We start from the raw sequence: 26,543 nt of genomic DNA on the forward strand, positions 1-26,543 counted from the left end.
TGTTGTCTCAGTTGTTGTCTCAGTTGTTGTCTCAGTTGTTGTCTCAGTTGTTGTCTCAGTCGGGGTCTCAGTTGTTGTCTCAGTTGTTGTCTCAGTTGTTTTCTCAGTTGTTGTCTCAGTCGGGGTCTCAGTCGGGGTCTCAGTCGGGGTCTCAGTCGGGGTCTCAGTCGTTGTCTCAGTTGTTGTCTCAGTTGTTGTCTCAGTCGTTGTCTCAGTTGTTGTCTCAGTTGTTGTCTCAGTCTGGGTCTCAGTTGTTGTCTCAGTTGTTGTCTCAGTTGTTGTCTCAGTCGGGGTCTCAGTTGTTGTCTCAGTCGGGGTCTCAGTTGTTGTCTCAGTTGTTGTCTCAGTCGGGGTCTCAGTTGTTGTCTCAGTTGTTGTCTCAGTCGGGGTCTCAGTCGTTGTCTCAGTTGTTGTCTCAGTCGGGGTCTCAGTCGTTGTCTCAGTCGTTGTCTCAGTCGGGGTCTCAGTCAGGGTCTCAGTTGTTGTCTCAGTCGGGGTCTCAGTCGTTGTCTCAGTCGGTGTCTCAGTCGGGGTCTCAGTTGTTGTCTCAGTCGGGGTCTCAGTCGGGGTCTCAGTTGTTGTCTCAGTCGGGGTCTCAGTCGTTGTCTCAGTTGTTGTCTCAGTCGGGGTCTCAGTCGTTGTCTCAGTCGTTGTCTCAGTCGTTGTCTCAGTTGTTGTCTCAGTTGTTGTCTCAGGTGTTGTCTCAGTCGGGGTCTCAGTCGGGGTCTCAGTCGGGGTCTCAGTCGAGGTCTCAGTCGTTGTCTCAGTTGTTGTCTCAGTCGGGGTCTCAGTCGTTGTCTCAGTCGTTGTCTCAGTTGTTGTCTCAGTCGGGGTCTCAGTTGTTGTCTCAGTTGTTGTCTCAGTTGTTGTCTCAGTTGTTGTCTCAGTTGTTGTCTCAGTTGTTGTCTCAGTCGGGGTCTCAGTTGTTGTCTCAGTTGTTGTCTCAGTTGTTTTCTCAGTTGTTGTCTCAGTCGGGGTCCCAGTCGGGGTCTCAGTCGGGGTCTCAGTCGGGGTCTCAGTCGTTGTCTCAGTTGTTGTCTCACTTGTTGTCTCAGTCGTTGTCTCAGTTGATGTCTCAGTTGTTGTCTCAGTCTGGGTCTCAGTTGTTGTCTCAGTTGTTGTCTCAGTTGTTGTCTCAGTTGTTGTCTCAGTCGGGGTCTCAGTTGTTGTCTCAGTCGGGGTCTCAGTTGTTGTCTCAGTTGTTGTCTCAGTCGGGGTCTCAGTTGTTGTCTCAGTCGTTGTCTCAGTCGGGGTCTCAGTCAGGGTCTCAGTTGTTGTCTCAGTCGGGGTCTCAGTCGTTGTCTCAGTCGGGGTCTCAGTCGGGGTCTCAGTTGTTGTCTCAGTCGGGGTCTCAGTCGTTGTCTCAGTTGTTGTCTCAGTCGGGGTCTCAGTCGTTGTCTCAGTCGTTGTCTCAGTCGTTGTCTCAGTTGTTGTCTCAGTTGTTGTCTCAGTTGTTGTCTCAGTCGGGGTCTCAGTCGGGGTCTCAGTCGGGGTCTCAGTCGAGGTCTCAGTCGTTGTCTCAGTCGTTGTCTCAGTTGTGGTCTCAGTCGTTGTCTCAGTCGTTGTCTCAGTTGTTGTCTCAGTCGGGGTCTCAGTTGTTGTCTCAGTTGTTGTCTCAGTTGTTGTCTCAGTTGTTGTCTCAGTTGTTGTCTCAGTCGGGGTCTCAGTTGTTGTCTCAGTCGGGGTCTCAGTTGTTGTCTCAGTTGTTGTCTCAGTTGTTTTCTCAGTTGTTGTCTCAGTCGGGGTCTCAGTCGGGGTCTCAGTCGGGGTCTCAGTCGGGGTCTCAGTCGTTGTCTCAGTTGTTGTCTCAGTTGTTGTCTCAGTCGTTGTCTCAGTTGTTGTCTCAGTTGTTGTCTCAGTCTGGGTCTCAGTTGTTGTCTCAGTTGTTGTCTCAGTTGTTGTCTCAGTTGTTGTCTCAGTCGGGGTCTCAGTTGTTGTCTCAGTCGGGGTCTCAGTTGTTGTCTCAGTTGTTGTCTCAGTCGGGGTCTCAGTTGTTGTCTCAGTTGTTGTCTCAGTTGGGGTCTCAGTCGTTGTCTCAGTTGTTGTCTCAGTCGGGGTCTCAGTCGTTGTCTCAGTTGTTGTCTCAGTCGGGGTCTCAGTCGGGGTCTCAGTCGGGGTCTCAGTTGTTGTCTCAGTTGTTGTCTCAGTCAGGGTCTCAGTCGGGGTCTCAGTTGTTGTCTCAGTCAGGGTCTCAGTCGGGGTCTCAGTTGTTGTCTCAGTCAGGGTCTCAGTCGGGGTCTCAGTTGTTGTCTCAGTCGTTGTCTCAGTCGGGGTCTCAGTCGGCGTCTCAGTCGGGGTCTCAGTCGTTGTCTCAGTCGGGGTCTCAGTCGGAGTCTCAGTCGGCGTCTCAGTCGGGGTCTCAGTCGGGGTCTCAGTCGGGGTCTCAGTCGTTGTCTCAGTCGGGGTCTCACTCGGGGTCTCAGTCAGAATACTGACCGGGCATGCAGGGCACATGCCCAAGGGCCCTGACCTCCATAGACTAACAAAATCAACCATATTAGCATAAATCATGGCACAATTAGCTTTAAAACTGCAAAAATCTCTCTCCACCTCATGGCAAAATAAATAGATTTGCAGGAAATTAGCTTTAAAACTGCAAAAATCTCTCTCCACCTCATGGCAAAATAAATAGATTTGCAGGAAATTAGCTTTAAAACTGCAAAAATCTCTCTCCACCTCATGGCAAAATAAATAGATTTGCAGGAAATTAGCTTTAAAACTGCAAAAATCTCTCTCCACCTCATGGCAGAATAAATTGATTTGCAGGAAATTAGCTTTAAAACTGCAAAAATCTCTCTCCACCTCATGGCAAAATAAATAGATTTGCAGGAAATTAGCTTTAAAACTGCAAAAATCTCTCTCCACCTCATGGCAAAATAAATTGATTTGCAGTTAATTAGCTGTAGAACTGCAAAACATTTTTTTTTGTAGAATTGCATTAAATCCGTTATAAAATTGCACAATTCTCTAGAATATCATAAAAGCTTTAAAACTGCAAAATGGTCTGAACACCACATGGTAAAATCTATTTTTCTCTCCTCCGTCAAAAAGGGGGCGACTAAAATGGTGCGCCCTCACACACGCTGAGGGAAGATAAGTATTTATTTAAGTGAACAGAACACAACAGCCCCCAACTGCAATATGTATCTGTTGACTAAGTCATTCCTAAAACTGCGTTAAGTCTGTGAACCCTGGCAGAAGTGGAGTTGAGTTTACACATTTTATTTTACACTGATCTCAAATGACACCTAATTCCCTATACATATAGGACACTACTTTAGACCAGAGCCCTATGAGCCATGAGCAAAAGTAGTGCACTAAACATGGGATAGAGTGCATTTGGGACATACCCTGTGATACGGCCAAAAACAGAGACCACTAACAACCCACTAATACTCTCTTTGTGTGTGTGTGTGTGTGTGTGTGTGTGTGTGTGTGTGTGTGTGTGTGTGTGTGTGTGTGTGTGTGTGTGTTATTCTACAACATTCAAGCCTGTAGCTTTTCTCCCTTGTCCATCTCCTCCTTTCTCTCTCCTCTTCCTCCCCCTCCTCTTCCTCATCCTCCTCCTCCATCTCCTCCTCCTCCTTTCTCTCTCCTCTTCCTCCACCTCCTCTCCCTTCTCCTCATCCTCCTCCCTCTCCTCCTCCTCCTTTATCTCTCCTCTTCCTCCTCCTCCCCCTCCTCTTCCTTCTCCTCATCCTCCTCCTCCATCTCCTCCTCCTCCTTTCTCTCTCCTCTTCCTCCACCTCCTCTCCCTTCTCCTCATCCTCCTCCCTCTCCTCCTCCTCCTTTATCTCTCCTCTTCCTCCTCCTCCCCCTCCTCTTCCTTCTCCTCATCCTCCTCCTCCATCTCCTCCTCCTCCTTTCTCTCTCATCTTCGTTCGCCTTCTCAATAACTATTCATTATGGTAACTGCAAGCAAATGTTGTTGTGGCTTGTTCCTTTTAGAAAAGGCTTGATGACTGTTCCGAACAGCTTGGTGCCTCCTGGGTTGAGGGTCACCTCAGGTCTTCTCCATCCCAAATGCCACCCTATCCCCTACATAATGAGCTACATTTGACCAGGGCCCTATAGGGAATAGGGTGCCATGTGCCTATAGGAAGTTTGTGACTCATCCTTAGAGGTTACCTGAGTGAGAGGAAACTAGAGTTGATTGGGGAACTGAAGTCTCAGTCTCTCTCTCTCTCTCTCTCTCTCTCTCTCTCTCTCTCTCTCTCTCTCTCTCTCTCTCTCTCTCTCTCTCTCTCTCTCTCTCTCTCTCTCTCTCTCTCTCTCTCTCTCTCTCTCTCTCTCTCTCTCTCTCTCTCTCTCTCTCTCTCTCTCTCTCTCTCTCTCTCTCTCTCTCTCTCTCTCAATTCAATTCAATTCAATTCAATTCAAAGTGCTTTATTGGCATGGGAAACATATGTAAACATTGCCAAAGCAAGTGAGTTAGATAATAAACAAAAGTGAAATAAACAATAAAAATGAACAGTAAACATTACACTCACAAAAGTTCCAAAATAATAAGACATTTCTAATGTCGTATTATGTCTATATACTGTTTTATAATGATGGGCAAATAGTTAAAGTACAAAAGTACGAAAATAAATAAACATTAATATAGGTTATTTACAATGGTGTTTGTTGTTCACTTGTTGACCTTTTCTGTCATAGCACCCTGTGGTATTTCACCCAGTAGCTACAGGAATTTATCAAAATTGGATTTGTTTTCAAATTCTTTGTGGATCTGTGTAATCTGAAGGAAAATGAAGGAAATATGTGTCTCTAACTTGGTCATAAATTTGGCAGGAGGTGAAGAAGTGCAGCTCAGTTTCCACCTAATTTTGTGGGCAGTGTTCACATAGCCTGTCTTCTCCCGAGAGCCAGGTCTGCCTACGGCGGTCTCTCTCAAAAGCAAGGCTATGCTCACTGAGTACATAGTCAAAGCTTTCCTTAAGTTTGGGTCAGTCACAGTGGTAAGGTACTCTGCCACTGTGTACCCTCTATTTAGGGCCAAATAGCATTCTAGTTTGCTCTGCTTTTTTGTTAATTCTTTCCAATGTGTCAAGTAATGTGGGGTGTGTTTGTGTTTGTGAACAGAGCCCCAGGACCAGCTTGCTTAGGGGACTCTTCTCCAGGTTCATCTCTCTGTAGGTGATGGCTTTGTTATGGAGGGTTTGGGAATCGCTTCCTTTTAGGTGGTTGTAGAATTTAATGGCTCTTTTCTGGAATTTGATAATTAGCGAATATCGGCCTCATTCTGCTCTGCATGCATTATTTGGTGTTTTACATTGTACACTGCATGCAGAGTCTCAATTTGTTGTTTGTCCCATTTTGTGAATTATTGTTGGTGAGCGGACCCCAGAGCTCAGGACCGTAAATGGCAATGAGATGTATAACTTTTTAATGTATTTTTAGACAGATCCTAATTGGTTTGTCAAATTTCATGTTCCTTTGATGGCGTAGAAGGTCCTTCTTGCCTTGTGTCTCAGATCGTTCTCAGCTTTGTGGAAGTTACCTGTGGCGCTGATGTTTAGGCCACGGTATGTATAGTTTTGTGTGTGCTCTAGGGCAAAGGTGTCTAGATGGAATTTGTATTTGTGGTCCTGGCGACTGGACCTGTTTTGGAACACCATTACTTTTGTCTTACTGAGATTTACTGTCAGGGTCCAGGTCTGGCAGAATCTGTGCAGAAGATCTAGGTGCTGCTGTAGGCCGTCAATGGTTGGGGAAATACCAGATCGTCAGCAAACGGTAGACATTTGACTTCAAATTCTAGTAGAATGAGGCCGGCTACTGCAGACTGTTCTAATGCCTACGCCAATTCGTTGATATGTGACTCTTCGGTCATTTGAATTTCTGTTTTTTAAAAGTAGATAAAAGTAGAGACTCAGAGCTACAAAATGATATATCACGCACTGCAGGAAACTACTAACTACTAACCATACTAACTAGCCAGCTACTTCCAGTCATCTAAGAGAGAGAGACAGAGACAGAGAGACAGAGAGAGAGAGAGAGAGAGAGAGAGAGAGAGAGAGAGAGAGAGAGAGGAGAGAGAGAGAGAGGGGAGAGAGAGAGAGAGAGAGAGAGAGAGAGAGAGAGAGAGAGAGAGAGAGAGACAGAGACACAGAGACACAGACAGAGACACAGACAGAGACACAGACAGAGACAGAGACAGAGACAGAACAGCTCACTGATCATTACTCACCCTACCTGTGGTTTCGCGTTCAGAGCGCACAGCCCCCTTAAGTTAATACTTTGTAGCGCCACATTTGGCTGCGATTACAGCTGTGAGTCGCTTGGGGTATGTCTCTATCAGTTTTGCACATCGAGAGACTGACATTTTTCCCCATTCCTCCTTGCAAAACAGCTCGAGCTCAGTGAGGTTGGATGGAGAGCATTTGTGAACAGCAGTTTTCAGTTCTTTCCACAGATTCTCGATTGGATTCAGGTCTGGACTTTGGACACCTGGATATGTTTATTTTTGAACCATTCCATTGTAGATTTTGCTTTATGTTTTGGATCATTGTCTTGTTGGAAGACAAATCTCCGTCCCAGTCTCAGGTCTTTCTTCAAGAATGGTCCTGTATTTGGCTCCATCCATCTTCCCATCAATTTTAACCATCTTCCCTGTCCCTGCTGAAGAAAAGCAGGCCCAAACCATGATGCTGCCACCACCATGTTTGACAGTGGGGATGGTGTGTTCAGCTGTGTTGCTTTTACGCCAAACATAACGTTTTGCATTGTTGCCAAAAAGTTCAATTTTGGTTTCATCTGACCAGAGCACCTTCTTCCACATGTTTGGTGTGTCTCCCAGGTGGCTTGTGGCAAACTTTAAACGACACGTTTTATGGATATCTTTAAGAAATGGCTTTCTTCTTGCCACTCTTCCATAAAGGCCAGATTTGTGCAATATACGACTGATTGTTGTCCTATGGACAGAGTCTCTCACCTCAGCTGTAGATCTCTGCAGTTCATCCAGAGTGACCATGGGCCTCTTGGCTGCATCTCTGATCAGTCTTCTCCTTGTATGAGCTGAAAGTTTAGAGGGACGGCCAGGTCTTGGTAGATTTGCAGTGGTCTGTTACTCCTTCCATTTCAATATTATTGCTTGCTCAGTGCTCCTTGGGATGTTTAAAGCTTGGGAAATCTTTTTGTATCCAAATCTGGCTTTAAACTTCTTCACAACAGTATCTCGGACCTGCCTGGTGTGTTCCTTGTTCTTCATGATGCTCTCTGCGCTTTTAACGGACCTCTGAGACTATCACAGTGCAGGTGCATTTATACGGAGACTTGATTACACACAGGTGGATTGTATTTATCATCATTAATCATTTAGGTCAACATTGGATCACTCAGAGATCTTCACTGAACTTCTGGAGAGAGTTTTCTGCAGTGAAAGTAAAGGGGCTGAATAATTTTGCACGCCCAATTTTTCAGTTTTTGATTTGTTAAAAAAGTTTGAAATATCCAATCAATGTCGTTCCACTTCATGATTGTGTCCCACTTGTTGTTGATTCTTCACAAAAAAATACAGTTTTATATCTTTATGTTTGAAGCCTGAAATGTGGCAAAAGGTCGCAAAGTTCAAGGGGGCCGAATACTTTCGCAAGGCACTGTATATATAGTTAAATAAAGGTAAATATATTTTCCTTTATTTAACTAGGCAAGTCAGTTAAGAACAAATTCTTATTTTTAATGACAGTAGGAACAATGGGTTTAACTGCCTGTTCAGGGGCAGAACAACAGATTTGTACCTTGTCAGCTCAGGGGTTTGAACTTGTAACCTTCTGGTTACTAGTCCAACGCTCTAACCACTAGGCTACTTACCACCTCTACACTCTAACCACTAGGCTACCCTGCCGCCTCTACACTCTAACCACTAGGCTACCCTGCCTCCTCTACACTCTAACCACTAGGCTACCTGCCTCCTCTACACTCTAACCACTAGGCTACCCTGCCGCCTCTACACTCTAACCACTAGGCTACCCTGCCGCCTCTACGCTCTAACCACTAGGCTACCCACTATGGCAAATAGTAATCCAAAAGTGGATTGTGTTCAAAGATAGAAGCGAGGGGTTTCGTTGGAGCTGAAAGGTGGGACTAATAACGAGCAAAAGATAACTATTGAAAAATATACTATGTCTGTAAAATGTATATAGTATGTATGGAAGTAGAAGCCTAAGTGTTGTTGTCCATTAGTTTACTCCAATTAGGGGAGGGGTGGTAGGGTTAGTGGAACATAATAAAGACAATTATATATATTAAATGAAAATATATATATATATATTTATTTATTTATTTTCAAAAAATATGGGGGATTGGAAATTAATCATTGATGGAAGCCACAATCTATCTGCAATATTAAAGCTGATCTTCCCCCTAAAAAAAATTGTAAGAAGTATCTGATTTTACATTTGCCTTAAATATTGTTTTCACTGAGGAAATGTACGAGTCTGCTGTTAATGCTCTCTCTCTTTCCCTCTCTCCCTCCCTCACATGTGCTGCCATAGAATTGCATTCTATCAGTCTTTTCCTAGACACACAGCATAGATATCATAATTGTCCGTTATCCTCAGTGTGTTTGACAGTGGAATCTAAAACAAGGAAGGGTGTATTCTAGGACTGTGCTCTGGGGTATAATACTATTGCTCTAGTGCTGAACAGCAATAGAATAGAGTGATATATATATATATAAATGTTTTAACAGTTTGAAAATGGGCTGGATTTGGAGACCAGTCTCTCATAAACATCCGACGGTCTGTCTAGCTACCAACCCTAACGGTTTTCCTAGCTACCCACCCTAATAGTCTGCCTAGCTACCAACCCTAACTGTCTGTCTAGCTACCCACCCTAACGGTCTTCCTAGCTTCCCACCCTTACTGTCTTCCTAGCTACCCACCCTAACGGTCTGTCTAGCTACCCACCCTAACGGTCTGTCTAGCTACCCACCCTAAAGGTCTGCCTAGCTACCAACCCTAACTGTCTGTCTAGCTACCCACCCTAACGGCCTGCCTAGCTACCAACCCTAACTGTCTGTCTAGCTACCCACCCTAACGGTCTGTCTAGCTACCCACCCTAACGGCCCGCCTAGCTACCCACCCTAACGGTCTGTCTAGCTACCCACCCTAACGGTCTGCCTAGCTACCCACCCTAACTGTCTGTCTAGCTACCCACCCTAACGGCCTGCCTAGCTACCAACCCTAACTGTCTGTCTAGCTACCCACCCTAACGGTCTGTCTAGCTACCCACCCTAACGGTCTGTCTAGCTACCCACCCTAACGGTCTGTCTAGCTACCCACCCTAACGGTCTGCCTAGCTACCCACCCTAACAGTCTCTCCTCCTCCTCCTCTCCTCCACCTCTCCTCATCCTCCTCTCTTCCTCCTCATCCTCTCCTCCTTCTCTCCTCTACCTCTCATCCACCTCTCCTCCTCTTCCTCCTCCTCATCCATGTCTCCTCCCCCTTTCCCTCCTTATCTCCTCCTCCTTTCCCTCCTCCACCTCCTCTCCTCCTCCTCTCCTCCAATTCTAGGCTGATACTGTATGTCAAAATGAGGACATGGTTAGTTTAACGGTGGTGTACATAGGACTAGATCTAGGGCAGAGCATGTCATTAATGTAAACAGTACAGAATGTCTTCGATACTTTAGTTGTTGATTCTACACCACTCACTCATCTTGTAATTTCTCATCCCTTCGTTCCTCCCTCTACTTCTCCATCACATCATAGATCTCTTTTCTCCTCATGCAGTGTGTAGACGCTGATTGTGAGAGACGCTGATTGTGAGAGACGCTGATAGTCAGAGACGCTGTTTAGTCAGAGACGCTGATAGTCAGGGACGCTGATAGTCAGGGACGCTGATAGTCAGGGACGCTGATAGTCAGAGACGCTAATAGTCAGGGACGCTGATAGACAGGGACGCTGATAGCCAGAGACGCTGATAGTCAGAGACGCTGATAGTCAGAGACGCTGATAGTGCTGATAGTCAGAGACGCTGATTGTGCTGATAGTCTAAGACGCTGATAGACAGAGACGCTGATAGTCAGGGACGCTGATAGTGCTGATAGACAGAGACGCTGATAGTCAGGGACGCTGATAGTCAGAGACACTGATTGTGCTAATAGTCAGAGACGCTGATAGTGCTAATAGTCAGAGACACTGATAGTGCTAATAGTCAGAGGCACTGATAGTGCTAATAGTCAGACGCTGATTGTGCTAATAGTCAGAGACACTGATAGTGCTAATAGTCAGAGACACTGATAGTGCTAATAGTCAGACGCTGATTGTGCTAATAGTCAGAGACACTGATAGTCAGAGACACTGATAGTCAGAGACACTGATAGTCAGAGACACTGATAGTCAGAGACGCTGATAGTGCTGATAGTCAGAGACGCTGATTGTGCTGATAGTCTAAGACGCTGATAGACAGAGACGCTGATAGTCAGGGACGCTGATAGTGCTGATAGACAGAGACGCTGATAGTCAGGGACGCTGATAGTCAGAGACACTGATTGTGCTAATAGTCAGAGACGCTGATAGTGCTAATAGTCAGAGACACTGATAGTGCTAATAGTCAGAGGCACTGATAGTGCTAATAGTCAGACGCTGATTGTGCTAATAGTCAGAGACACTGATAGTGCTAATAGTCAGAGACACTGATAGTGCTAATAGTCAGACGCTGATTGTGCTAATAGTCAGAGACACTGATAGTCAGAGACACTGATAGTCAGAGACACTGATAGTCAGAGACACTGATAGTCAGAGACGCTGATAGTCAGAGACGCTGATAGTCAGAGACACTGATAGTCAGAGACACTGATAGTCAGAGACGCTGATAGTCAGAGACGCTGATAGTCAGAGACGCTGATAGTCAGAGACGCTGATAGTCAGAGACGCTGATAGTCAGAGACGCTGATAGTCAGAGACGCTGATAGTCAGAGACGCTGATAGTCAGAGACGCTGATAGTCAGAGACGCTGATAGTCAGAGACGCTGATAGTCAGAGACGCTGATAGTCAGGGACGCTGATAGTCAGGGATGCTGATAGTGCTGATAGACAGAGACGCTGATACTCAGGGACGCTGATAGTCAGAGACACTGATAGTCAGAGACACTGATAGTCAGAGACGCTGATAGTGCTGATAGTCAGGGACGCTTATAGTCAGGGACGCTGATAGTGCTGATAGACAGAGACGCTGATAGTCAGGGACGCTGATTGTGCTAATAGTCAGAGACGCTGATAGTCAGAGACGCTGATAGTCAGAGACGCTGATAGCGGAAGATGCTGAATGTCACGGTGGGTTTGGGGGCTATGAGAAAAAATCAGAACAGTGTTCATCAAACCGGAAGTGAACGCGTCACAAATGGCAGCCTATCTTCTATTTCTCTGGTCAAAAGTAGTGCACTACATAGGGAATAAGGTGCCATTTGGGAAAGGAGAGTTAGTCTCTTTTGATGAGATTAACAGCCCCCTGGTTTAATTAACTTCACTACTAAAGTGGGGAGAAAGGGGGTAGAGCAGCTACCTACTGCTGTGTACTCATCACACACACACGCATACACACACGCCCACACGCGGACACACACACACGCATACACACACGCACACACGCATACACACATGCCCACACACGGACACACACACACACACGCATACACACACGCATACACACACGCCCACACACGGACACACACACACACACGCATACACACACACACACACACACACATCATCTCATCATCTTCGGGTGATGGCACCCAGCAGCTTTTTTGATACATCACCACATTACCCACCATCATCATAGTTATTAAAGTTTCTCTCCAAAATAGCCACATCTGCTCTGATGCAGCGGTGGGAGGTGTAGGAGCATTAAGGAGGTGTAGGAGCATTAAGGAGAAGAACAACCCACTAATACTCTCTCTCTCTCTCTCTCTGTGTGTGTGTGTGTGTGTCCACCTCCTGCGCGTGTGGCTACGTACATGTCTGTCTGAGTGTCCCAACGTACTGGCCTACATGCAAGTGTTTGTGAGTACATGTGTGTGTGTGTGTGTTTGTGTGTGTGTGTGTGTGTGTGATTCTAAAAGCCCATATGCTGTTTCCTGTCTTCCCCTGGTGATGGCTGTGTATTGGTTAGACCATTAATGATCCATCTAGGGAGCGCCGGTATCTACATCATTTATCAACTGTACGATTTATCAGCCGCAGCATTAACTTGTTGAGAAGCAGAGGACGCGTTAGTGGTTGTTTTTGGGGATGTATTTGAATGTCAATCCCCTTGTGATGTATTTCTCCGTCATCCACTTGGAATGTTTTAAGTTATTATGTTAACTGTATTAGACCACGCTAAAAAAAAGATGTAAGAAATCCCGTGTTGAAGAAACCCCGTGTTGAAGAAATCCCATGTTGAAGAAATCCCATGTTGAAGAAACCCCATGTTGAAGAAATCCCATGTTGAAGAAACCCCATGTTGAAGAAACCCCATGTTGAAGAAATCCCATGTTGAAGAAACCCCATGTTGAAGAAATCCCATGTTGAAGAAACCCCATGTTGAAGAAACCCCATGTTGAAGAAACCCCATGTTGAAGAAATCAAATTTTGAAGAAATCAATCAATCAATCAAATATATTTATAAAGCCCTTCTTTACATCAGCTGATATCTCAAAGTGCTGTACAGAAACCCAGCCTAAAACCCCAAACAGCAACCAATGCAGGTGTAGAAGCACGGTGGCTAGGGTAAACTCCCTAGAAAGGCCAGAACCTAGGAAGAAACCTAGAGAGGAACCAGGCTATGAGGGGTGGCCAGTCCTCTTCTGGCTGTGCCAGGTGGAGATTATAAACCTAGAGAGGAACCAGGCTATGAGGGGTGGCCAGTCCTCTTCTGGCTGGGCCGGGTGGAGATTATAACAGAACATGGCCAAGATGTTCAAATGTTCATAGATGACCAGCAGGGTCAAATAATAATCATCACAGTGGTTGTCAAGGGTGCAACAGGTCAGCACCTCAGGAGTAAATGTAAAACCCCTTGCAGATGGCCACCCGCATCTTTCAGCAGGTTTTTACAAAAATATTTAATGTTCTCCGCAAGGACATATACAGGATTCTGCCCTCCACAACCTAACCTTCACTATGTCACCAGAACTTATACAGGATTCTACCCTCCACAACACTATGTCACCAGGACATATACAGGATACTACCCTCCACAACGTAACCTTCACAAAGCCCTAACCTCAATCCTATAGAAAGTTTGTGGGCAGAACTGATAAAGTGTGTGCGAGCAAGGAGGCCTACAAACCTGACTCAGTTACACCAGCTCTGTCAGGAGGAATGAGCCAAAGTTCAACTAACTTATCGTGGGAAGCTTGTGGAAGGCTACCCGAAACGTTTGACCCAAGTTAAACCATTTAAAGGCATTGCTAACAAATAGTAATTGAGTGTATGTAAACTGACTCACTGGGAATGTGATGAAAGAAATTCAAACTGAAATAAATCACTTTCTCTACTATTATTCTGACATTTCACATTCTTTAAATAAAGTGGTGATCATAACTGATCTAAGACACGGAATATTTAATGGGGTTAAATGTCAGGAATTGTGAAAAAACTTGAGTTTAAATGTACTTGGCTAAGGTGTATGTCAACTTCCAACTTCAACTGTATACACAGGATACTACCCTCCACAACATAACCTTCACTCCAAATCAAAACTCCAACCTACAACCTGATTTCGGACAAAATTACCTGGAAGGATTCCTACTACCAAGATTCTTATTTCCAAGGTCTATACAGCAAATGCTCTGGCAAACCAACGACCAGCAAAAGAAGAACAAGAAACGTGAAAACATCATCCAACCTGGAACTGAGAGAGTAATGTAATGCCAAGAAGAAAAATAAATTACAATGTTAAATTGTACTTTATTAGGACTGAATGCTAAGTTAAGGCTACCAAGTTTACTAGGACTGAACAGATCCAGCTGCAACTTCAATTAGCACTGAAGTGTGAAGTGAGAGGTGTCAAAGCCCTTGAGCCCAACAATGGCAGAAGAGTTTTCCAGCCTCCTCCCACCCAAATGCAGAGGCATTTGATGCCCCCTCCCTCTGTGCAGCGGTCATTACAACACAGTACCCCCTGGATTCATCTCTATTTTGAAATCAGATATACAGCCAGGATACTTCAATTGTAAATTACCTCAATAAGAAACGATATTGTTGCTTTGATCACATCAGAAGATATCCTCCTAGCCATCTCCAAATTACAACAGCCACAGGACAATTTTGTTTGAATGTCGTAAAGGATCATCCGCCGAAACTGAAGAGATATAGCTAGCTAACGACCTGCTTTTCCACGTTGAAAGACAGGGTAGACAGAGACTTGCTAGCTACGTTAGCTAGCTAGCTGGGATATTCTACAAGGGATCTTCCTCCTGAAAAAGCTTCTCTGCAGTTTGTGTGACATCTACCCCCGTTTTCACCTGCGATCTGTTCACTGTCTGCCCTGGTTGTCTCCCCCTGTTTGGTACAGGTACCCCCGCCACACTCCCCCCTCTTTCCCGAGGTTTCACTCACCTCTAGCACACACGCACTGTTGGGGCAAGTTACTCCAAACTTACAATGGCTAAGCCCAAGTCGTTATATGTTGTTTCTTGTGCTTAATTGTCCCACGAATCCTATGTGCTTTGTTGACTATGAACTTTCTTGTTTACCCAACCGTGGGACTGACTATGTTTGTTCCCACACTCGGGACTCTGACTCTCTATTAGTTACACGGACTGTTGGCCTCCCGTCCTATTCTACCCACCTCTGGCCGGCTTTATATTCATGTTACCTGATTAAATTGCTGTATAATAGGATATTGTTATCATCTATTGCACATTGCTTGCTGTTTGGGGTTTTAGGCTGGGTTTCTGTACAGCACTTTGAGATATCAGCTGATGTAAGAAGGGCTATATAAATACCTTCGATTTAATTTGATTCAAATGTCATAAGTAAGCATTTCACTGAAAGGTCTACCTACACCTGTTGTATTCAGCATTTCACTGTAAGGTCTACTACACCTGTTGTATTCAGCATTTCACTGAAAGGTCTACCTACACCTGTTGTATTCAGCATTTCACTGAAAGGTCTACTACACCTGTTGTATTCGGCATTTCACTGTAATGTCTACTACACCAGTTGTATTCAGCATTTCACTGAAAGGTCTACTACACCTGTTGTATTCGGCATTTCACTGTAATGTCTACTACACCTGTTGTATTCAGCATTTCACTGTAAGGTCTACTACACCCGTTGTATTCAGCATTTCACTGTAAGGTCTACTACACCCGTTGTATTCAGCATTTCACTGAAAGGTCTACCTACACCCGTTGTATTCAGCATTTCACTGTAAGGTCTACCTACACCCATTGTATTCAGCATTTCACTGTAAGGTCTACCTACACCTGTTGTATCTGGCGCATGTGACCAATAACATTTGATTTGTTTGTGAAATCAACACTGCAAAGCTCTCCCTGTCCTACCCCATGCCTTGAATATATTACTGTTGATGGTATATGGAAATGTGCATGCACACCCTGGCCCATCTACTGTTGCTAGCCCCAATTCTGACTTGTGCTCTGATATCTGCTTCACTGATTTCTGCTCCCCATAAAAGCCTGGGTTCTCTGCACGTTAACACTAGAAGTTTATTACCTAAAATGGATCAATTGAAAGTGTGGGTTCACAGTTCCAATCCAGATGTGTTGGTCGTTACTGAGACGTGGTTAAGAAAAAGTGATTTGAACACTGTTAACCTTTCTGGTTAAAACCTTTTTCGGCAAGACAGGTCTTCCAAAGGTGGTGGAGTGGCAATTTTTACCCAGGAACACCTTCAGTGCTCAGTTGTCTCCACCAAGTCTGTCCCCAAACAATTTGATTTGCTAGTTTTAAGCATTAAACTTTCCAAAATAACTATTTTTTGACTGTTGCTGGATTTTGTCATTCATCATCAGCACTGGCCTGTACCTGACCTGCCTTAAGCTCTCTCCTGGCCCTTTACACTCTGAATTTGTCCTGCTAGGTGACCTAAACTGGGACATGCTTAAACCACCTGACCAAGTCCTAAAGCAATGGGACTCCCTAAATATTTCTCAGATTAATACCAATACCACAAGGTATGACTCCAAACACCCAGAAAAGTGTTCTTTGATGTTATCAGAAAAATAATGTTTTCTGTAATGATTTTAAGCCGTAAAACAGTGATCACTTTGTTCGTAATGGTTGCTCAGTGAAACGACCTGTCCTGATTTGTCATAGACTCTTGCTAAAAAGCTTTAATGAGCAAGCCTTCCTTCACGAACTGGCCTCTGTAAACTTGATCCCCCCCTCTGTCAAAGACGCTTGGACCTTCTTTTTTAATCGTTTCTGTGGTATTGTTAACAAACACGCCCCCATAAAGAAAATGAGAATTTCAAACAGGTTCAGCCCCTGGTTTGACCGTGATCTGGTTGAGTTACTCCACCTCGAATAGCATTTTTCGAAATATCGTCACACGCATACTCAGGCTGACTGGCTCTCGTTCAGGCAAATGAGAATTAAGTGCACTCAGGCTATCCGGCCAAAGTTAGTTACTTTAAGGAGCAGTTCTCTGTCTGTGTGTATAACCCAGGAAGTTCTGGAAAATTGTTAAAGACCTAGAGAAAAAACCCATCCTCCTGCCCATGTCCCTTAATGTTGATGATGTGGTTGTAACTGACAAGAAGCACATGGCTGAGCTCTTTAATCACCACTTCATTTAGTCAGGATTCCTGTTGGACGCAGCCATGCATCCAACATTTCCTCATCTCCCACCCCTTCTACTGCAACTAGCCCTGATGCTCCTCCCTCTTTTTCCCCTGCCCCGCTACAAAGTTTCTTTCTGCAGTCTGAGGTCCTAAAGGAGCTCCTTAAACTTGACCACAAAATAAATATCTGGTTCAGATGGTTTAGACCCTTTCTTCTTTTAGGTTGCATCCCTTATCATTGCCAAGCCTATCTCTGACCATTTTAACCTGTCTGTCCTCTCTGGGGAGGTTCCCATTGCTTGGAAGGCAGCCACGGTGCGTCCTTTATTTAAAGGGGAGATCAAGCTGATCTTAACTGTTATAGGCCAATTTCTATTTTGCCCTGTTTATCAAGTATTGAAAAAATATGTCAATAATCAACTGACTGGCTTGATGTAGTATTCTCTCTGGTACGCAATCTGGTTTCCGGTCAGGTTATGGATGTGTCCCTGCAACCTTAAAGGTCCTCAATTATGTCACCATTGCCCTTGAGTCTAAGCAATGTTGTGCTGCTATTTTTATTGACTTGCCAAAGCTTTTCATACGGTAGACCATTCCATTCCTGTGGGCCGGCTAAGGAGTATTGGTGTCTCTGAGCGTCTTTGGCCTGGTTTGCTAATTACCTCTCTCAGAGTGCAGTGTATAAAGTCAGAACAGCTGCTGTCTCAGACGCTGCCTGTCACCAAGGGAGTACCCCAAGGCTCGATCCTAGGCCCCACACTCTTCTCAATTTACAGACATAGCTCAGGCAGTAGGAAGCTCTCACATCCATTTATATGCAGATCATACAGTCTTATACTCAGCTGGCCCTTCCCCGGATTGTGTGTTAAACACTCTACTACAAATCTGTCTTAGGGTCCAACAAGCTTTCTCTGCCCTTAACCTTGTTCTGAAAACCTTCAAAACAAAGGTTATGGTTTGGTTTGGTAAGAAGGAATGCCCCTCTCCCCACCGTTGTGATTACTAAATATGAGGGTTTAGAGCTTGAGGTACTCACCTCATACAAGTACTTGGGAGTATGGCTAGACGGTACACTGTCCTTCTCTCACACATATCAAAGCTGCAAACTAAGGTTACATCTTGACTTGGTTTCCTCTATCGTAATCGCTCCTCTTTCACCCCAGCTGCCAAACTTACCCTGATTCAGATGACCGTCCTTCCCACGCTCGAATACGGACACGTAATTTACACATGATCAAGTAAATGTATAGATCTGCAAGTAAAGGTGCTCTCCAGCTGCTAGATGTACTTTAAAATGAATTGTATCTTGTGAATTGTTCACTATATTTCACCCTTTAACCTTATAGAGAAACTTTGTTTTGCACTAGTCTAATAGAAAACATTTAAATTGTGTGAAGAAAATCACCAGCAGCAGCTTCTCAGTAGCAGCTTCTCACAACAATAACATCTCCTATTATTTATAAACTCAAAAGTTAAAACAACAACAAGATCTCCTGTTATTTTCTTCTCTGTTATTAATGGCTGCAATAGGTAACTTTTGGGAGCAATTGACCAAATTCGCATAGAAATGTGAGTTATAGATCTGTCATTCTCATTGAAAGCAAGTCTAAGAAGCGGTTGATCTGTTCTATGTGTTACTTTATATGCTTCCTATTCTTAAGTTAAATGTTTTGTCTTTTACTTTTGTTTTTTTTACACCAGCTTCAAACAACTTAAAACATACAATATTTTGGGTTATTGAAAATATATTTCAGTGTTTTAGAGAATACAATGGTTCTCTACACTATACTTGCTTGTTTTGTCACATAAACGGAAATAAGGCAAATTATTAGAATTTTTGCAACCAGGAAATGGCGGAGTGATTTATGCATAGTTCATCTTGAATGATTTATGACACAATCAAGAAAACAGTCATTCTGTGAGTAGAACAGAAGTGCAAATTTTGTGAGCGTAAACGTATTATTTTTCATGTTGTTTTCTTGTATTTTATCTTCAATTATTAATTGAATCAAAAAAGACTTATCAACTCTTTATCTTTTGTTTTTTTCCCCAGATAACTGAGTCAGGCAAGGAGACGTTACCAACATGGCTGCACTGGGACTGGGAGAGAAACGTCCTACAGGGTCTACCACTGGGTGAGGACAAGGGTGTCCACTATATCTCCGTCTCCGCATCCAATGGCAGCCAGGATATCTTCTCCATCGAGGTGCACCCAGAGGAACACGCTGACACTGACCCGATCCAGGTAGCCATTCAGTCAGCGTCCAACAACTCCAACAACGAGGTAGAGCCATTCGTCTGTGGCAACGAGGAGCCGGTGACGGTGCTCACAGTGATTCTGGATGCCGACCTGACCAAGATGAGCTCCAGACAGAGGGTGGAGCTGCTGGGCAAGATGAAGAAGTTCTCTGGCGTGGCGCTCCAACACATGAAGATACTTCCCGTGGTCAACAACAGATTGTTCGATATGTCCGCCTTCATGGCCGGACCAGGAAATGCCAAAAAGGTGGTGGAGAACGGAGCCCTGTTATCCTGGAAGCTGGGCTGTTCCCTGGACCAGAGTAACGTCCCTAATATTAGTAGCGTCCAGGCGCCGGCTAAAGAGGGCACTATGTCGGCTCAGTTGGGATATCCGGTCGTCGGTTGGCACATCGCCAACAAGAAGCCTCATATCCCAAAACGGGTGAGGCGCCAGCTCAACAATACCCCTACTCCTGTTCTAGCTCTGCTTCCCCCAACGTCTGTCGTCGAGCCCCCTGTTCGCATTGTACCCACCCTATCGTCACCTGCCATTGCTGCCCCCACAGACAGCTCTGCCCCACCCATGAGAGGGCCTGTGCCCTTGCCCATGAAGCCCACGATCCGTGTCAGAGACTCTTATTCTCACACTCCCACTCAGGGTGCACCCCTGCCAACCAGAGTGATGGAGTCCACTAGTACCATCTCCATTGAACCCACCATGTCCAGGCATACTGTTGTGGAAGCCACGCCGACACTCCCTCCACCCATCACAGTCGCCACCAGAAAGCCAACCAAGAAACCAAAGAGACCGAAGACCACTCCGATGCCAAGGGAGCCCAAGACCACCACAGCCAAACCAGCCAGGCGCACTACCCCGTCGTCCATCGTGCCTGACCCAAGAAACGAGAAACCAGATCTCCGCAACCCCATCGATCAGGTCAATGCCTTCGTGGGCACATATTTTGAAGTGAAAATCCCATCCGATACTTTCTTTGACAAGGAGGACGGTACGACAGACAAGCTGAGGTTGACATTGAGGATGAACCACAACGAAGTGGTCGGAGATGATTCCTGGATACAATTTAATAGCACAAGTCAGCTGCTGTACGGTCTACCTGACTCAAACCACATCGGGAAGCACGAGTACTTCATGCAGGCCACCGATAAGGGTGGTCTGAACGCAATCGATGCCTTTGAGGTCCGTGTGAACCGCTGGGCTTCCAACGATAAGTCCCCGGTCTTGTTCCAGGCTCGCTTCCACGGGGAACCTCACCAGGTGACCAACGACATCCACAAGAAGATTTTGCTCATCAAGAAACTGGCGTACTCGTTCGGGGACCGCAACAGCAGCACGGTCACCCTGAGGAACATCACCAAGGGATCCATCATGGTGGAGTGGACCAACAACAGCCTCCAGCAGAACCCCTGTCCCAAGGAGAAGATCCAGACCATGTCCAGGAGGATCTCTGACGCCCAGGGAAGGCCCTCCCAGACATTCATCTCCACCATGGAGCCTGAATTCAAACCCATCGACATCAAGGTCAAAGGGACAGCCGCCTGCCGGAACTACATGTTCGTGCCGCCGAGTGAAATCACCATTCCTATACCCCCGGCCGTCACCCCGGCACTCGGCGCCGGACGCCAGAGCACGGACGACGTCTACCTTCACACGGTCATCCCTGCGGTAGTGGTGGCGGCCATCTTGCTGATCGCCGGCATCATCGCCATGATCTGCTACCGTAAAAAGCGTAAGGGAAAGCTAACCATCGAGGACCAGGCTACCTTCATCAAGAAGGGGGTACCCATAATTTTCGCAGACGAGCTTGACGACTCCAAGCCCCCTCCGTCCTCCTCCATGCCCCTCATCCTGCAGGAGGAGAAACCCCCACTGCCCCCGCCTGAGTACCCCAACATGACCAGTCCAGAGACCACCCCCCTGAACCAGGACCTTCTGGGGGAGTACACAGCTCTGAGGGATGAGGATCCCAATGCCCCTCCCTACCAGCCTCCACCCCCTTTCACTGTCCCCATGGAAGGTAAAGGCTCTCGTCCAAAGAACATGACCCCCTACAGATCCCCACCACCTTACGTGCCACCCTAAGGTTAGCTGGCTCCTCCAGAGGAGGAGAGGGGAAGCAGGGGGGACTTGTAACCATCTCACACCAGTGTTGTCTGTTTGGAAATAAGGGGTGGGAGGAGGAGGGTAGAGGCTCTGCAAAGTGGCAATGAACTTCGGACATTTTGGGTTGGGAGGGTTTTGGGCTGATCTGATCAAGGCTGAGTTAAAGTTGAACGATGGGAGGGAGGGAGAACTAGGTGGTAGCCTCGGCAACAATAGCCACAACAATGACACTATTCAGTCTCTCTTCATCTCATTGGTTACAGCTGAACAGCTAGATTGAGAAGACACGCCCCTCCTGTCCCAGCAGCTTTTTTCTCCATTTGAAACTAAATGGCCTTTTGTTTTATTTTGTGTCTTTTGATTCTGCTTTTCTTCTGTTTTGGACTTGACTTTAAGATCAAACTACTTGCCTTTTTTTAATCTTCTTTTATCTTGAATAATACAAGAGGACAATAAACAAACACACTGCAGGCAAAAAGGTTTTTAATGATGAGATAGAGAGTTCTATGAATGAAAACAAACACAACATAATCATGTTGATCTGGGACAGCCAACCCTGCAGACAGCTAAACACAGTGGTTGATCGATGTGGCGGTGGCTGTTTGGATTCAATAAGGAATTGCCTTTTAACACTAATTGTATGTTTTTACCCTTATTCACACAATGTCTAGTCAAGATGAGCATAACAAGGGTAGCCTAAAAGAAGAATTAGAAATTAGTATTAAAAAAAGGTTGTTTTTTTTTAAAAACTTTATATCTTTAAGGTTAGATTAGATTAGATAGGATTGTTTTGGTGGTGGAGCAGATCTCCTGACTGAAATAGCCTGCAGGATCTCTTTTTCCCCCAATCAGAAAGGAACGGTACACCTAGTAGGTAGGCCTAGTCAGGGTTAGTGAACGTTAACATGGAAGGCAATGACAACCAGATGGGTACCCTGGCCTGGTTATTACCAGATGGTTACACTGGCCTGGTTATTACCAGATGGGTACCCTGGCCTGGTTATTACCAGATGGGTACCCTGACCTGGTTATTATCAGATGGGTACCCTGGCCTGGTTATTACCAGATGGGTACCCTGACCTGGTTATTACCAGATGGGTACCCTGACCTGGTTATTATCAGATGGGTACCCTGGCCTGGTTATTACCAGATGGGTACCCTGGCCTGGTTATTACCAGATGGGTACCCTGACCTGGTTATTACCAGATGGGTACCCTGACCTGGTTATTACCAGATGGTTACCCTGGCCTGGTTATGACCAGATTTCTTGTTTTTACTTTGCCTGAGTTCCCCAAAGCCACCCAAAACACAATTACAATGCCCCTTTTTACTATTCTTGTTTAAAATGGGTTAAAATGAGTATCATGATCCGAATATGATCGTAACATTGACCATTTGAATGCCAGTTTGCCTTTATGGTGATGCGACAAGTGTCTTCTGTAAATAACGATGGATCGGCCTGTGTGTATTTTTAGTCCCCCCCCCCCCCCCCCCCCCCCAAAAAAAAATAATAATAATGTTTTTGTGTAAATCAGATGTGGAAAAAGCCTCCTGCAGTTTATTTTAGACAGAGGGTAATTTATTTTTTTATGTAGTGATGATGCTCTTGTTTTCACAGTTTATGCGGTAAAACAGTTTAGGGCCGTTGAGAGTGATTGAGAATGTCCCGAAAGGGATACAACATGTATTCACAACTCAAAGGTCATTGTTGAGAGGAGGGTAGGAGAGTTAGAGAGAGAAAGAAAGAAAGAAAATGGGAATATCCCAATAACAAGATTACCAGAAAACACAGAAAAAAAAAATGGTTGATAAAATCTCTATCTAATTTTTTTACAACGTTTTTGATACAGCATCAAATTGTTTAAAAAAAAAATCTAGAAATACATGAATAGTGTACTGCAATTTGTAAAATCTTAGAGTAGAGAATTGATTCCTTATTATATACCTTTTCTCATTGGTCACCTATTTCAAGTGATTTTTTTTGTTGATTTTGCCATGTTGTCGAATTGAAATGTACCTCCTGTTATACAGTCGGAAGGACCCATTTTATGTAATCACACATTTTATTTAATGTTCAAATTCTTCACTAACGACTTTGAAAGTGACCCTTTGCAATAATGTAAGGAGCTGCCTGGTGGTGGTGGTGGTGGTGGTGAGTGGTCAATGCAGGTTAGATGAGTGATGATGTACTACACGCATAATGATGATGATGATGTGCACGCATAATGATGATGATGATGTGCACGCATAATGATGATGATGATGTACACGCATAATGATGATGATGATGATGTGCACGCATAATGATGATGATGTACCTACATAGTTTGTTTTTGCCAGATACCAAGTGTTGCTTTTTTGAGTGTCCATTTATTATGGAAGCCGACCTCTGTCTATCTATATCCAGATAATTCTTCCTTCTTCACACGTTTGAAATTCTAATCCAACAAGTTCCCATAGTATTGGAATGAATGAATCATCAATATATATATATAACAGAGTGGATTATGATGGTATATCTCGCTTGGTATGTTGCCGTACATTATAATATAGAGATTTATTTTTTATTGATGAGCTTCGGTTATAATTGGTTTTCTAATGCTTCCCCATATTGATGAGTCAGTATGTGTACGTCCGTAGAGGTTTCATTAAGGAGTGTATCCCATCTCTCTAATCTGTCAGCCATTTTGAGACTCCCTGATTCCTGTCACAATAACTGGCTCGTAATTCTAAAAACCGGTATTATTAATCTGACCAGATGACACATTGTGATCTGGAAACGTTCTAAAAGGTTAACATGTTCGTAGATCTCCTTTCAGTTCAATGCCTCCATCACACTCACCTTCATGAAATACAGATGGAGTTTATTGGTTATATGTAAAGAACTTGCTGCCCCCCCCCCCGCGCGTCCACAGATCATGTCGCCACTTCAGCTCTATTGATTTCCGACGAGGAACAAACTGCAATAATAGTCCTAGATGGTTTATCCCAATAGGGTTGTTAGTTAGTCACATAAGAAATATATAGTTACTTATGACAGTTACTGAGATTGATGAAGATTTGATCCACGTTTTGAGGTGAGATTCATAGAACAATAGGTAAGTAGATAGTACAAGGACAGGGTTTTGTTGTTGTTGTGGTTGTTGGTTTGCGTATATTTTTTAAGCGGCGTAGTCATTTCAGCATTAAAGCTCAATTCATTCATTACGCTAGCGAAGAATCGGGCTTAGTTACACTGATCCTGATTTAAGATAAGTACGTGTGAATCGTACACGTTGTGTTAAAATCGTAAGGGAACGTGTTCGTGACGTGTGTTTCTCAAATTCGGATTTATTCCCATTTGACTCCAATTAAGAGGAGATGATGATCTGATTTGTGCGAAGCTTAACGGAGAAGAATCCAAACGATGCAAAAAAAAATAAAATGTAATAGCAGTCATTCATTTGTAACTGATTCAAATGCCTTGTTGACAGAATATCTTATCTGTTGGGCTTCATTTCAAGTTACATTTCAGCGTTACATTTCAGATATTAGCAAACGGTTATTGCGAAAGATATGGAATCAACAACAAAAACACATTGTTCTATTTTTTTAGAACACGATAGCTGTCCTGAAGGATAAACATTCAGGTGTAGCAAACTTTTACGTTTTGTTCGAGTTTACCCTCCATCTCATTTAGCTTTTCTGTGTTTCCGTGTTGTTCATTTTATTTCATTAGATTTCCTTCTTTCTTTTTTTGCCCATTTGAAATGTAGAGATTGGTGTGTGTGTGTGTGTGTGTGTGTGTGTGTGTGTGTGTGTGTGTGTGTGTGTGTCAAATCAAAATCAGTCTTAGAAATGAATTTCTTCATATGCAGCAAGAAGGACTGACTGAAAGCATCCCGAAAGACCCCTTCAAGGTGCATATTTTAGTATATTATTTTGTTCGCTATAGAGAATGTTTTCTTCATTTAGTTTTTACATTCATGAGTGAATTAGTACTTACAATTGGAATATTGATGATAGTAACAATAGTGATAGTGATGATTATAATAATTACAAGAATAATATGGTTATCATAATGCTTTCAGGGGGACATTATACACTGTTTGTCCTTCATTTTTGTCTTTTTTTTAATTGAAATACCTGTTTCCCCCACCGCGTTCCCAATAAAAATGGGACTCCTCTGGTTCGCAAACAAAATGGTTGCCAAAGTACAGCGCAGTGAAAGTTATTTGGCTTGTCTTAACACACGTATCAGACAGACGTTCAATTGACATGCTAAAACACACGACAAAGAGCTAGCCTCTCTGAAAGCCACCCCATGGGGAAGGAGGGAGGAATTAGACGTATGATACCCCATGGGGAAGAAGGAAGGAGGGATGGTACCCCATGGGAAAGAAGGGAGGAATTAGACGGATGATACCCCATGGGGAAGAAGGAAGGAGGGATGGTACCCCATGGGGAAGAAGGGAGGAATTAGAGGGATGACACCCCATGGGGAAGGAGGTAGGAGGGATGGTACCCCATGGGGAAGAAGGGAGGAATTAGAGGGATGACACCCCATGGGGAAGGAGGGAGGAATTAGAGGGATGATACCCCATGGGGAAGGAGGGAGGAATTAGAGGGATGATACCCCATGGGGAAGGAGGGAGGAATTAGAGGGATGATACCCCATGGGGAAGGAGGGAGGAATTAGAGGGATGATACCCCATGGGGAAGGAGGGAGGAATTAGAGGGATGATAAATAGACAGATTGAAGGAAAATGCAGATTGAAGGAAAATGGTTTTCCATCTGGAGCGGTTGGGAAAAGCCTGACCATTGTCCTTGACCACAGGGAACTTACAACCTAGAAAAAGAGGGTCGTACACATGTATGAATGCTTGAGTAAACAATGCATGGTGAAAAATGCATTTCTCTTCTCCTGTGTTTAAATAACATTGTTTTATTTATGCCACTAGACACTGTACGTTGAAATCTTGTATTAAAAAAAAAAAGCGTTTTCACCCAACTATTGTTGTGACCTCTTATTGGTTGTTTGGTCATCTACCAATGGGAGTGTTTCATCCTTGACGGACATTTCATTTGTACCAGAATGCTAGAAAAAAACTGCAACTACAAGCGTGTCATACTCAGCTCTATCTGTCTGTGATAGCAGGAAGCATTGCTTTTCTGTTCTAGGTAGCCTTCCATGAACTTAGACCCATATTGAACCCAAAGACACTGGGTAAGAGTAGCATTTTTCCATCTCTTTTCGTCACATATATCCCTCGGGCTACTTTACATGGGTTTAAGAAACACGTGTGTTTTCTCTGTAGCTGTGACATTGCAGAGAGGTTTGCGTGGGGAGGGTGACGGTGTCTTTTCAAACGAAGGAATGTGAATACCGATAAAATGTTTATCAATCAAATTTCAATCAAATGTAATTATAAAGTCCTTCTTGCATCAACTGATGTCAC

General features: G+C 44.4%; 1 protein-coding gene across 5 annotated transcripts in view; it reads left to right on the top strand.

Annotated features, from left to right (window-relative positions):
- The window catches only part of LOC110494819 (dystroglycan), a 99,065-nt gene extending 72,970 nt beyond the window's left edge, over nt 1-26,095 (top strand). For 4 of the 5 annotated variants that reach the window (XM_036950950.1, XM_036950949.1, XM_036950948.1 and 1 more), the window contains one exon: nt 18,795-26,095. In XM_036950950.1, the coding sequence (XP_036806845.1) occupies nt 18,795-21,083 (2,289 nt within the window). In that variant the 3' untranslated portion in view covers nt 21,084-26,095. The remainder of the gene's footprint in view (nt 1-18,794) is intronic. The other variant, XR_005037106.1, reaches the window with a different exon arrangement.
- The last annotated feature ends 448 nt before the right edge of the window (nt 26,096-26,543 follow it).

This window comes from Oncorhynchus mykiss, chromosome 17, assembly GCF_013265735.2.
Source record: "Oncorhynchus mykiss isolate Arlee chromosome 17, USDA_OmykA_1.1, whole genome shotgun sequence".
Taxonomy (NCBI): Eukaryota; Metazoa; Chordata; class Actinopteri; order Salmoniformes; family Salmonidae; genus Oncorhynchus; species Oncorhynchus mykiss.